The sequence below is a fragment of the Mus caroli genome, unplaced genomic scaffold, assembly GCF_978045245.1.
Source record: "Mus caroli unplaced genomic scaffold, Mus_caroli_1 scaffold_7, whole genome shotgun sequence".
Classification (NCBI taxonomy): Eukaryota; Metazoa; Chordata; class Mammalia; order Rodentia; family Muridae; genus Mus; species Mus caroli.
The window spans coordinates 72,305,149-72,319,352 of NW_028227262.1; the positions used below are offsets into that span (position 1 = coordinate 72,305,149).

The window sequence follows — 14,204 nt, forward strand, 5'->3', positions numbered from 1 at the left end:
AAAAGTCAAACTTAGATTTACTGTATTTGTCAGAGGAAATAAATAAAATGTATCTAAAATAGGGTAATTGGGGCAGTATGGTTCCTATAACTTTGAAGTTGATACCAATAAAGGTAGCCATACTATATGTAAGATGCTAGAAACTCTCTCTTTGGGGCTGTTTAGACTTTGCAATGAAATATGTGGGTAAAGGTCAGTTAATTTTCTCCTTTTATATTGTTATTTAGACTCCAGAAGAGCTAGAAGACGATTCCGACTTTGAGCAAGAGGATTATGATGTGCGGAGTCGGACAAGTGTTCAGACAGAGGATGACCAGCTCATTGCTGGACAGAGTGCACGGGTATGTGGGCATTCACTACTTTGGATAACTGCCCAGGGAAAAACTCACACAAATGGCTAGAGGAAATTTCTGAATTAATGGGTGCTGAGAGTACAAATATCTTTTACTGGTCTGGGCTATTACTTTAGTGGTCTGCTTCAATGCACATTATTCATGGTGGTAGCAACCACCACTGCTCTCAATCCCTTTTTATAGTCCCCATTTTCTATCCATTGGGCATAGATGCTATGTCGAAGCACCACATACTCTAACATGTGTAGCAGATGATATTTGGTTTGAGGGTAAGAATTTGATAGTCAGGAGTCATCTAATGTGTAAGTTTTACATCTCCCCCACCACTGTGCTAAGTAAAATTGCCAAGCTCAGAAATAGCACAAGAGATAACAGCAAATGGAGAATTGTAATTCTGCATTATTATTTGCTTGACAATAGCTTCACTGTTTTAGGGAGATTTCATAGTGAATACCGTGTTGACCCAAGTGTATTAGATAGAGAAAAATCATTGTTTCTCCTTAATGCCTATCTGTTTCCAGAACCAAGTGTTTTTGCTAAGTTATAAAAAGAAATTACACAAAATACTCATGAGTTTTAAGTTTAAAGCATGAATGAATCAAGGATCCATATATAACAGCTCTGTCAAGCAGATGAACACCCAGTGGCCTGGTTGATAGCATAAGTGATATAAAGAATATTTCATAGATGAGCCAACAAGATTGGCTGGATTTCCTGCAGCATACTTGGAATACTCAACACATCTAGTGAGCATTAAGATTCCTTTTTAAAGGTTATTTTCATAGAGTAAAGCTATTCAATTTCAGTGTGACTGTAATTTTTACATTCTAGTTATTTTTTTAATTTCTGCTTAAGGAAACACAATAATCATAGATGATTATCAAAATAGGAATATGGCAAGTGAACTTAGAAATGTAAAAGGTCCTGAGCCAAAAGATAAATGGAAATTTAAGCCATACTAAGATTCTACCTCATCCCAGTCAAAGCTGTTATTAGAGAGAAAACAAATAATAACAAATTCTGGCAAGAATGTGGGGGGGGGGAGTAGGTTTACACTGCTTGGAGAAATATAAATCAGTACAGCCCCTATGGGAATGAAAGAGGGTCCTAAAAACCTAAAAATAGAACCACCATATGACCTCAATACCAAACCTGAAGATTTTTTTCCTAAAGACTCTTAGGTCAACAGCCACAGAGACACTTTCATATGAATTCTGATTAAAGCACTATGCACAAAAGCCAAGTCACAGAATTGGCCCAAGTGTCTCTCAATGGATAAATAAAATGTAAACATGTATGCAATGGGATCTCACTCAACCAAATTAGAAAATTATTTGTCAGAAAATAAAAACAAATGGAGATTATTGTATTAGGGAAAATATGGAAGATGCAGCAAGACAAATATTGCATATTTTTCTATTTTTAGATATTAGAATTGTTTTTAATAGTTTTATTTCATTTTTAATTTTGTATATATGTGTGGGAATATGCATATGAGTACAAGTAATATATATGATCATAGGTTGAAAAAGAGTTGTTCAGGAATAATGTAGGTTTTGGATATACCAGGTATCTCCTGCTGTCATAGGAATTGTGAAAGAAAAGTAGAAAACACAAGTTGAAAGTAGAGAGGACACAAAAGGAAGTGTGGTATTCAAAATGACTTCACTCAAAACCAAGTTTCTCTCATGTACTTTAGAAGTTGATATATTTATTCCAAAGTCAAATGCCAGAATATTTAAATGTCTGATAGACACACAAAGGTAAAAATTCAGACACTAAAGGCACAAAGGTATATGTGTATACACAATGGTAAATTGGTACACAAATTTAATGCTAGAGTTTTGGAGGAATAGTGGAAGACTATGAGTTTAAAAGTAGAAAGTAGCGCTGGCCAATGATGAGACTCCATGCCTATAAACCAAAGGCTGAGGGTATAGCTTACTAATAAAATGCTGGTTAGCACACACAAGGTCCTAATCAGAGGAACAGAAACCATAGTGATTGATTTCACACGTTGATTTCAATCTATAAAAACGAATGTTAATACCACTCTGAGAACTGTGAGTTGCTTGAATTTTCTAACTTTCAGATATATTGCCTGTCAAATGTGAACCATAGACTTTCCTGACAGTATTCTTTTGAAGATTAGTTGATCTTTACAGAATATTAGAACAACACTAGCCATATAGTAGTAAATGGTCAATAAAGTCTGGCTTAGATCATTATCCTTCTTTGGCAGAGAAGGTCCCTTCTGACCATAGATAGTGACATCAAAGTATATGAAAGGGCATAGAACATCCATTGTAAAATCCCCACAGATTGTTCAGTCTTGCCTAAAACACAAGCGGGAAGGTCATTAAGCAAGAATCTTTTGAGTCTATTGGCATACCACCAAAGTAATTAATCAAGACAACTGATCTTTAAAATTAAGTAAAACCAGCATTTTTATGTGAATGACAAAGGACGAGTTTGAGTAATTCATCCAAACATTAATCAATTACAAGTTAATTTTATTGACCGACTCCTGCCCTGGTTCCACTGATTAGTGACCTCAAAGAATAAGACTTCTTACATAAGACTTATCTTGCTTTGAGATCACCATCTTGTGAGGGTGACCTGAAATGTTCATATTTAACAAGAATAGACTCTGCATATATTTCTTTTCTACACATTATTTTTATGTTAGACATCCAGTCAGTGATGATGGATTGAAACAAAATTTGGATGGTTCCTCTTGATCATCATTTCTTTACTCTGGTGTCTATTTTCAGAATGAAATATGATCAAGGTCCAAAAGAGTAAGAACCAGGTTGTCTTGTTTGGCACTTGCTAATTTGTCTTGGAGGTCTGTCTCATGTTCTGGATTAACTTACAGCCAACAGATTTACTTCTTATGTCAACCTCCAGCAGAGACATAGAATTATGACTACTAAGTTGGGAATAAGAGGGCATATCAAATGGCTAAAGTTGAACTTTGGACCGCTAGTGTTTGACAAGCTGCTCAGAAGGGTGAAGGAAGCCAAATTTGTGTTTGACAGAGCTGTTAGGTATTCCTAGCAGTCTTTCTTAATAGTGGTCTTATTTTGTCTCATTTTTATTTTTTATTCAGAGACATATTCCTTTCTGAAAATGGCAAGTTAACATAAAAGGAGGTTAAACTGGAAAAATAACTTTAGTATCTTCCAACATAGCTCTACAATGTGATAATTGGAGGATCTTATTTCTCTTATACGACCCTTTGTGCTACTTTTGTTTAGTATTTACGTAACTGCTAGTAAGTTTAATTATATGTATATATGTGTACTGGAACCTATAGTCATTGCATATGTCAGAGGAAGACATTACATATCCTGTTTTTAGTCTCCACTTTACTCCTTTGACATAATGTCTATTATTGAATCTGGAGGTTGCTGTGTTTATCCTATTTCTTCTGAACCACTGCTTCTCATATGTTGATGGCAGCAAAGCTTAGTGATGCTTCTATTTCTATCTGCTGACCTTGCCCAGGTACTGAGGTTTGGGACATTATGACATCATGGTTGGCTTTTTACACTGATGCTGAAGACATGGACTCTGGTCTTTATGGTTGTGATAGAAGTGTTCTTAATCACCGAAAAGTCTCTCCAGGCTTCTTTCTCTGACAATTTGAGGGGGAGTGGGAAGAGGAATGGCTGTGGGTATGGCCATCTGCTAATACATATAGGCTATCTTGCTGTATAGTCTTAGATATAACATCATTTTTAAAAATGCATTGTACTTGTGTGTTTTCTTTGTATGCATGTCTGTATAATGCATGACTCCTGTGGAGGCCAGAGAAGGTTGCCTTGAGAATGGAGTTACAGATGGCTGTGAATGGGCATGTGGGTGCTGGGAATCGAACCTGGGGCCTCTAAAGAGATGAGCCATTTCTCCAGCCCCTGAAATGACATCTTAAAACTGTTACCATAGTATAAGTGTGTCAGCAACAACTCTTGACCTCTTGAGCAATGTCTCTTGACCTTAATGATAGAATTTATTCCTTTGACAATATACAGAGCTGATTTTTAAACATGAGCTTTTCAGAGATGTGTAACATTAGGTAACTATCTTAACTTTTGCATGTCTCATACCCACTGGGCTGGTGCCTATGTTATTCTGACCCCCAGTCCTGCTATCAGTTTAGGTCCCAGGTTCACTTCTGTAGATGTTATACAATACCTGACAAAAAGCAACTAAGAGGCAGAAACGTTTCACTTAACTCACTATTGTAAGTTACATTCCTGGCTTTGTGGGATAATTAAGTCAAGAGAGAATAAATGTATGCATGCTTAGTGACCACCCAGCTTTCTCTACACTTCTGCAGTCCATGTCCCAAAACCAGGGATTTGGTGCTGCCTACATTGAGCCTGGGCCTTCACATCTCCATGAACACAAGGAGACATGCACACAGCCCAACTTTATCTAAAAAGAACACAGACCTACATTAAGAAATGTCTTCCCAAGTGATGTTGGATTTTGTCATATACTTCTGTCTATTGCTCCACTGTGATGAAAATGGTGGTGGTTCTGGTCACTTCCCAACCAAATGACTTAACATTGAAAATCTGCATCATTCAAGGAAGTATGGGAAGATTTGCATGTATCAATGAAAGGAATATCTCAGTTGTCCAATTCACACTCTCAGATGAGTGGGGGGCTTGTCAAAGAACCCAACTATTTACCTTTAATATCCTGCTTTAAAGTCAAGTGAAGCAAAATATCACATTGAATTTTCTTCCCTTTGATAAATTATCTTGCACTCAAAGCCCATGTAATAAATTTTGTTCTTTGCCTAAGAAAACAATTCTTGTCAGTTCAGGGACCTTCGAATCCAAAGGCGGACCCTGGGATCTGTACCTGGAGATTTAGGTTTTAGAAGAGTTTTTGGTCCCTTTGAATGACTTCTATTTTGTATCAGTGACTTGTGCTTTGATCTCAATAGGAAAGATTTATGAATCACAAAATATAAGTGATCGGCTGTTCAGAGCAAAGGCAAGGAACCTGGGACAAAGGTTTGAATCCTTGTGCATTCTAGTCTCTAATGGTCTCAGTCTGGACCCCAAATCAGCCAGATATACAGCCTAAGAAATGCTGATTGCCTAGTATAAATCAAGGCTGCAGAAACTAGCAGGTGCCTCTGGTGATCACATCACAGGAACAAGAAAGCTGATTCATCTCCTTTCCCCTTGGCCATGGAAATAATTTTTCTCATGTTGCCTTAGTTTGAGGGAATGAAGAATTATGTGTTATATATTTCACATTGAATCTGATTTTAATGTAGGCAGGCTTCTATTTTTTTTCTACCTAGAATGGCTTTAATGTGTTAACATTTCAAACTGCTGAGTTACATTGATAAGACCTAATTAAAACTCATGTGATGAATTTTAATTTGATTAACTTGCAAATTTTGCAGTTGTGATCTACTGTTTATAGATAACCTTTTTTTAAATTCCAGTTTCAGAAAAGGTCAATAATGAATTTTTAAAAGCCAAGAGCATTTTAAGAATATTCAAGAAAAGCCTTGAGCTCATCGACAGCTACACAGCAGAGGCAAATGTAATGACACTTGTACCCCAGTCACACACCATTAAGTGCATTATGCGGGTCAAGCACCCCTCCAGTCAAAATAACATCTTCCTTTCAAATCTGCTTTGAAGGGGCTAGTCTTTCTTCTGAAAAGTGTCTTCAGAAAATGCCTATCATTGCTGGTGACTTGTCTTGAGTGACAGTGATGCTTTGAGCAGAAAGATGCTTAAGCAATCTGTCAGAGAACATTGAACTTCTGCTCTGAGAAATGGCGTAGTTCTTTTGGGAAGTTCTTCTGGGAATCAAGGGCAGGGCAGTAATGTAAATTTGATACCAAGGAATTAGAGGGCTGCAGAGATGGCTAATCAATTAAAAATACTTGCTATGCTTCCAGAGGACTCAAGTTCAGTTCCCAGCACCCATGTCTGATGCCTATAACCTTTGGTAACTCTAGATTTAGGGTGATTCAAAACCTTCTTCTGCCTTCTGTAGGAACATATACATGTCTGTTCAAAACTGCATTTAGACACATTTCTGCAGATAATTAAAAATAAAATAACAAAATTAGAGTGTGTCCGGTATGGCCCTAGCACTGGGGAAAGAGAAGCAGGTTGGTTTCTGTGAGTTTAAGGACAGTCTGGTCTACATAGTGAATTCCAGGACAGACAGTGATATACAGACTCTGTGTCTAAAGGGGAAAAAAATCAAACAAACAAAAATTAGACAGAAAACCAAGACCATCAATAATTAAGTAGTAAGTTAAGCAAAGGAGATGAAAATGTTATAGTTGACAGGACCGTATCCACACTCCAATGCACACATTCACTATTTTGGGAATGAAAGTAAATATTTTCCACCTGGATCCTGCATGTTCAGTGTGCAGTCTGTTAGAGGCCCTACTGGTTTTTGTTTTTGTATAGAAGTACCTGGTGAACAAATTTAATAAAGATTCCCTAGGAATTGTGCTGCCTAAATAAAATATTCTTTTGTATGAAACCAAGTGGATCAAGGAGACGAGAATACTTTATAATAAAAAGCACATATTTAATTTCTATCTATTGAAACCAAATGAGAAACCCCCTTTTTAACATGGAACTACAAATAAAAGTTTATGACAGGCTCTTTTGAGTATTATGACCCTTCTTAAAGTTTATAGAAGTACTTTAAATGTTTCTGAAAGTACCATATATTTTAACTAGCCTATTTCTATCAGTGTTGTTTCTACATTAAGCAAACAAACTTCGGTACTGTATGAGGTTCATGTGTACATGCATTAAAATGAGTTGTAATTTAGACCCATGTAAACCCATAATGGATGTCTGTATGAAAGTCGATGGGCATGACTCTGTAAGAGGGTATATCATTTATGGTTCCATGAGTGGAAGATATCATTTATTTGGCCTGTGAGGCTGCAACATAAGGTTACAGGGCTTGGCAGACAAAGCTAGGCTTTCAACTGCCTTGAACAACTGGGCTGGGATCTTCATACAAACTGTATTTGGCTGTATGATAATGTCCTTGTACATGATGGTGAAGAATTTCCTTGGCTCACCATGTTGTTTGAGTTCTCATTCTCCAAATAATAAGTTGTATGGAATTAGGGGTTTAATTAATTTACTTGGGCCTACATACTGTCATTACTAAATGTGGATAATTATATTATAATAGTTATAATGATTAAATTATTTGGTACCCATAATTCTCAGATACATGCATCTTTGCAAGGAATTATATGTGTCTTCTATTTATTCACAGCCACACAGGCTTTGGGACTGCCATGTTTGTGGTTTCCACTATAATAAGGTTACATGGGAAGAAATCTAGTAACAGAAATGATGTCAGAATAATGTGCACAATAACACAATGCTGGATTCAAATTTTATTTCTGTTACTGTGATAAACTGTGGCAGGAAAAGGTTTATTTGGCTTACAACTTCTGACCCAAGTCTATCACTGAGGCAAGTCAAGGCAGATATTTGAGGGCTGTCCTGCTTGCTATTGTTCACTTGCTATATCTGACCAAGAAACCCACTCCCTTGTCAAGAACAGTGGAAGCAGTGGGAGATGCTGCCCTCTAGTTGGCTCATGAAGAGGCCCATGTTCAGCTTGCTCTCCTATACAATTCTGGAACACTTATCTAGAGTTGACACCACCCACACATGTTTGCATCCTTTTATATCAATCATCAATACAATCCCCCTCACACAACATGATTACAGTCCAATTAAATTCAGGCAATTCTTCAACTCAGGCTCTACTGAGTCAGAGGACACTAAGCTATGTCATGTGCCCAGTTTGAGCAATGAAAACTTTCTTTCACTCTTTTCTTTGTGGATTAACCATGAATCTTGAATAACTTGCTTGAATAATTGAATCTTGAATAATTGCTCATGGTGTACACACTAGATTCTCCAATCACACAGCTTTGGTCTCTCTTTAGAGACCTCATGGATCCTAGAATTAGAGAAAAAAACTAAAGCATTATCCCAAGGCTCTGTCTGCAAATCATTTCACAGGCGATCATGGGAGAATGTCATGAAATAAGGATAAACACTTCACTTGGAATGTGCTACAAAAATGGTGTTTAACCAACAAGTTTGATTCTTACTTACAGTAGTCATAATCTATAAATTACTTATGAATATTAAATGAGCAATTATCTAACCCTTGCTTGTAGGAGAAATCTAGTGAAATATAGTGATATAAAATTACAATGTTTTGTTCTTCTGATCAATGTGTTTCCAGGTTTTAAGGGTATTCCTCTGCAAAATCTTATATTGTTGATTTAACCTTGAACTCGAGGTGATTAACACCAATGCATAACTTAAATTGCTTATGTAACTCATGTATTTTTTCCAAAAGACATATCACAACCTTCTTGTATTTGCAGACACATAACACCATGCTTCGAACTATTTTGCATGGTGGAGTCACCACTACAAGCGGCACGAAGATATGGAAAGTGTAGTGTTAAATAGATTGAAAAATGGGTGCTGTTTACAGTAGGGCAACTGAGCGAAGGCAGAGGGTGGCTTGGTTCAGCGTCATCTGGGAACGCACACAGTGGTGACTCGGAGATTTCTGATTCTTGCATCATTTGCAAATGACTGGAGAAGTGCTTCCCATGTTTATTTGGGGTTTACAAATATATTTGAGAGAATCAGCCAAATTTGCAAACGAAGAGTTTGAACAGCAAGAAGACTCCTTCACTCTTTTCTACATTTTCTTATCCAACAACTTCTACCAATCAACTTTTGCTTCCTAATCTTACTCAGCTTGAGCAGGCCCAGTCTCCAAAAATCTGAGAACTAAACTGTTCTCATACTGGAAACATGCCTGGAATTGAGGTTAATCTCAACAATTTTCTGAGGATCTTGGAATTTTGGACTCAGGATGTTCTCAAAGTCTAAATTCTTCCTGTGTAAGCATCTTTTTTAAGAGATAGTAGCCTGGACAGCCTCCCATTTAAATGGCTACCTGTATTCGAAGGCCTTGCAAGCATCTGTTTGTGAAGATGGAGAAAGAAGGCTAAGATGGAGAATACCATCCCCTAAATGCCCAACTAAGGGGATACTTTTTTTTTTTTATGCCATCGTTCTATGGATATCCTTATTTTTTTATTCATAAAACGTCTTTCCACCATACTACACATGGATACCTCAAATATTGTTTAAACTTCCTTTCCTTCCCAGAAACAGAAGGCTTTTTTTTTTCTTTTTCCCTTCTCTGAATAGCTTTCTGTGTTGAAAGAGGTGCATTCTTTCATCTGGTAAAAAGTTTCCTGAGACCAAATATAAAAATTGTTAAGAATAGATTTCTTTTGAACAAACATATGCCATCAAAGAGACAGGGATGTTCTGCAACTGCCAGTATGCCTGCACTTTTGGATCTTTCTGTATCATTTATATAAGAGAGGGGGCAGTGAACTGGAGGACCTGGTCTGTTTGTACTCTTGGTCTGGTAATCGGGAAGATATGCATCTTCTAGAATGGTGGGAAATCCTATAAACCTTGAGTATGGTTCTGATAACCACAGGAAGCAGAGTTAATATGCAGTTTTTCAATGACTTCGTCAGTATTAGTTATGCTTCTCCCCCTGTAATCCACACAGGCCATCATGGCGCAACTACCACAGGAGGAGAAAGCAAAAATAGCTGAACAGGTGGAGATTTTCCACCAAGAAAAAAGCAAGCTGGATGCTGAAGTGGCCAAGTGGGATGACAGCGGCAATGACATCATTGTGCTGGCCAAGCAGATGTGTATGATCATGATGGAGATGACAGACTTCACAAGGTGAGGCTCGGAGACAGGGAGATGACCATGTTCTTGCTAAAGCCATATAGGTAGCACTGGCTCTTATCATGGCAAAGCTTATTGAAATGGTAAATACTCTATCAAAGCAAGGTAGAGCTCTTAAATTATACTTACAAGTCCAAAATCTACAGTTTAGTTAATAAGATCCATATTTGTAATTAGTATTCTTTTAATTATCTATCATAGGACAATCATAATACCAAAACCTAAAGTTTGGTTGACAACTTTGTGTTTTGCACTACTTCTTCAGAGGCCAGTGACAACTCCCTCTTGTCTTCTGGATTACATCAAGAACAATCAAATTCAGAAAAAGTCACTGGGAAAAGGTCCCTTAGTTCTGAGTGAGAAAATGAGATGGTGTCAATCGAGTCCTTAACTCTCTTTGCAAAAGCATGGAATAAGAGTAACCAGCTTCTCAAGAGAGAATTAAATCCAAAAGTATAATGCAAGTGGGGACTATGTTGTGAAACATATTTAAAGCATCCAAAAAGCCCATTAAGTGTTTGTGTCTAAGTTTGTATGTGTGTGTGTATGTGTGTGTGTGTAATGTGCATGTGTGTATCTATTCATGGTGTGTACCTCTGAGTAAAGTTGCATGTGGAAGTCAGAGTCCAAGCCCAAGCATCAGACCTCACTTTCCACCTTCTCTCTCGTGGGCTCCCAGTTGGCAGACCAGTGAATCTGGAGGGATTTTGTTGTTTCTGACACCCTTCATGCGGTAGACATGTAGGCTGGGATTAGAGATGAACCCTGATGCATCTGGCATTACACTGTGGCTTCCTGGGAAAATGAACCCTTGTATTCAACCTTGTACAACAAATGTTTAGTTTGTTTTCTATTGAGCCTGCTCCCTAGTTCCAGACTAAATTTCTGACTTTTATTTTCCTGTCAAAATTCTGTAACTTCAGGTTATTGTATATGATTGTACATCAGGATAGAATGTGAGGCAAAAATTAATACTACATCATAAACTAGTATTGTGCCACATCATACACATGCACATATGCCCATACACACACACATATACATATGTATGTGTGTGTGTGTTTAAGAAAAGAATTAACAGACCACCCACTTTAGTGAGTGTATTCTTTTAACACATGTAAAGATATATTCATGGTTGAACATGGCATGATAAAACCATGCAAGACATATATCAATGTCAGGATCTCATGTAGGTGACAACATTTTTTTAATGATTGTTGACCACTTATTATAAGGAAAGGCAAGAATCGATTATAGGATTTAAAAAAATGCAGAACACAACTATGTCATCCCCTTTACCCTTTACCTCTGGCAAATATGTACTAACGACATTACTTGGCTCCTTTTCCAAATCTTTTAAAATTGTTTTTGATTCTAGCAAAATGATTTCAGTGTTAGGAGTGTGACCTTCGAGAGCTTTAAATGTCATCATATTCATTCAAAGTTCAAGTTTGTACATTTGGTTAGTCTCCTTGAGCTTCACAAATGTATTTCTCTCACACAAAATAATATCAGGGGGAAAGTCCGAGCCATTATTTAAGTCTGGATTGCCTACAAATCAGACAGTGGTGGCAGCCTCAGTCATTGCTTCCTGAGCTCCACGATGACTTCATTTGCTTGCCTTCAACATTTTATTAGTATTTTATCTGATGGATATTATGCAACCCATTAATAACATCAGTGGAACAAATAATCTCATTAGTTTGAAGTGAATAATGAATCCAGTCACGTTGCTAGTTTAGATCAGAAGAACATTTTGTAATTTGTATTATATATAACTGTGGTCAAGAAAGATAAATATATTTGAAGGGTCTTGTTCAGTGATGTTGAAGAACAGAGAGTTTTTTTGTGTGTGTGTTTTGGGTTTTGGGTTTTTTGGTTTTGTTTTTTGTTTGTTTTTTTAGTCAAAGCATCATTTTAAAAGTGAAAAGAAACCTGGTTCAATTTCCTTCAGAATTTATGTAATAATTATTGTGCTGAGCTGAACAATGAAGTGCTCAGCCTGCTACTGGGTATTATTTTTTTGTAATCCTTGATGAGCTTGTGTGTGTGTGTGTGTGTGTGTGTGTGTTTGCGTGCGTGCCTGCGTGTGCGCGTACATGCACACTTAACCCTGTCCTGTTGTGAAAGCAAGGGGGAAGAACCAGATAGCTAATAAAAACAGAACAATAGGAAGTTAGCAGATCAGAAGGCTAGCCTTGCTCTCAGGAGGCTAGCCTTGCTCAGAGGCTAGGCATACTCTCAGGAGGCTGGGCTTGCTATCAGAAGGCTCAGCTTGCCTTTGCTGCCACCTGCACATGCTCATTCTGAGCAAACCAGCACTTGACAGTATCTTTCATTGTGGCCTCTCCCCTAACATTACTGCATTCAGCTTTGTTCACTATTATTGCTGAAATTACACTTTCTACTTCAAGAAGGAATAATTGTAGCTTTGTACGGGTAAAGATTCCTAAGTACTATTTTCCACCATTTAAAGTTTGCATAGAGTTGATTTGAAGCCAACGCTTGACTCCTCTACTCAAGTGTTTAAAGGGCATGTATGTCTCACAATTACCATTCATTTATTATTGTGTTGTTTTATTCTTATTACCGGCTAAATCATTAATTGGGTTTTGTCGTCTCTGTAAGTTCTACTCTGTAATTAAAATAGAAGTGCTGCCTGGTTGCTTATGCTCTATCTTCTTCATGGGGGAGAGCAGAGCCCCCATGTCTCACACTCTTTTCCTTCTCATTCCTGGTCTCGTGACTTTCATTTGAGGGGCAAAACCCGAATCACCATCCCTCATACAGCAAATTTCAACTCCTCTTCTCATTTTGAGGAAAAAACTGCCATGAACCCATCTTGGGCTGCCCAAACAAGATGCATGCAGACAGCCTCAGCTCAGCCTTAATTGAATAACAAGAGGCAAAGTACTCCCTAAAAAATCAACCACAAGAGAGGAAACCAGGAAGCCGGGTTTGGGGTGGGAATCATCGAACCTGTGCAATTCTAAAACACTGCACAAAGAACTCGAGTCTCAGAACAGCTTTGTTCTAGTTTTACTAGAACAAACTTGCTTTGTTTTAGTTCAAGAGCTCCTTCCATTACTCTAGTGGTTGCAACTGCTCATTGAGGATCATCAACCTGTTCTCTCCTCTTTTCGTATCAAAACTGGCTAATAGAGACAACTATCCAACTTGTTTGCACTACAACTCATCTGACTGGGCAAGCACCTTTCAATTTGCCCTTTAGTGCCTGACTTTCTTCACCTTTGTCCATCTGGTTTTGGTTTGTGTTTTTATTTCATCAACTAAACAGTATTCCTGAAATAATTGAACTTGGGTTTCTATGGTCATTCCTGACTTCTCATGATGCACAGGATTCAGTAGGTTATTTCAAAAACAGTCCTCATCATGCTTCTACATGCTGTGGCAAGCATGTGTGTGTATGTGTGCGAGAGAGAGAGAGAGAGAGAGAGAGAGAGAGAGAGAGAGAGAGAGAGAGAGAGAGAGAGAGAGAGAGAGTAGGGATATGCATGCTATGTTGGTGGACATGAAAGGATATCTGATATCTTTGGGGACTCAGGTTGTTCCTTCCACTGTGCATTCTAGGGCTTGAATTCAGGTTATCTGGCTTGAGCTTCATATACATTTATACACTAAGCCATCTTGCTAATCTACAGAAATTTCTTGGAGTCTTTCTCTTTCTCTTTCTCTTTCTCTTTCTCTTTCTCTTTCTCTTTCTCTTTCTCTTTCTCTTTCTCTTTCTCTTTCTCTTTCTCTCTTTTCTCTTTCTCTCTTTTCTCTTTCTCTCTTTTCTCTTTCTCTCTTTTCTCTTTCTCTCTTTTCTCTTTCTCTTTCTTTCTCTTTCTCTTTCTCTTTCTCTTTCTCTTTCTCTTTCTCTTTCTCTTTCTCTTTCTCCTCTTTCTCCTCTTTCTCTCCTCTCCTCTCCTCTCCTCTCCTCTCCTCTCCTCTCCTCTCCTCTCCTCTCCTCTCCTCTCCTCTCCTCTCCTCTCCTCTCCTCTCC

At 37.8% G+C, this 14,204-nt stretch overlaps 1 protein-coding gene across 4 annotated transcripts in view; it reads left to right on the forward strand.

Moving 5' to 3' along the window:
- The window catches only part of Ctnna2 (catenin alpha 2), a 1,115,747-nt gene that overhangs the window by 1,053,446 nt on the left and 48,097 nt on the right, over nt 1-14,204 (forward strand). For all 4 annotated transcript variants that reach the window (XM_021164212.3, XM_021164215.2, XM_021164213.2 and 1 more), the window contains 2 exons: nt 228-341; nt 10,011-10,192. In XM_021164212.3, the coding sequence (XP_021019871.1) occupies nt 228-341; nt 10,011-10,192 (296 nt within the window). The remainder of the gene's footprint in view (nt 1-227; nt 342-10,010; nt 10,193-14,204) is intronic.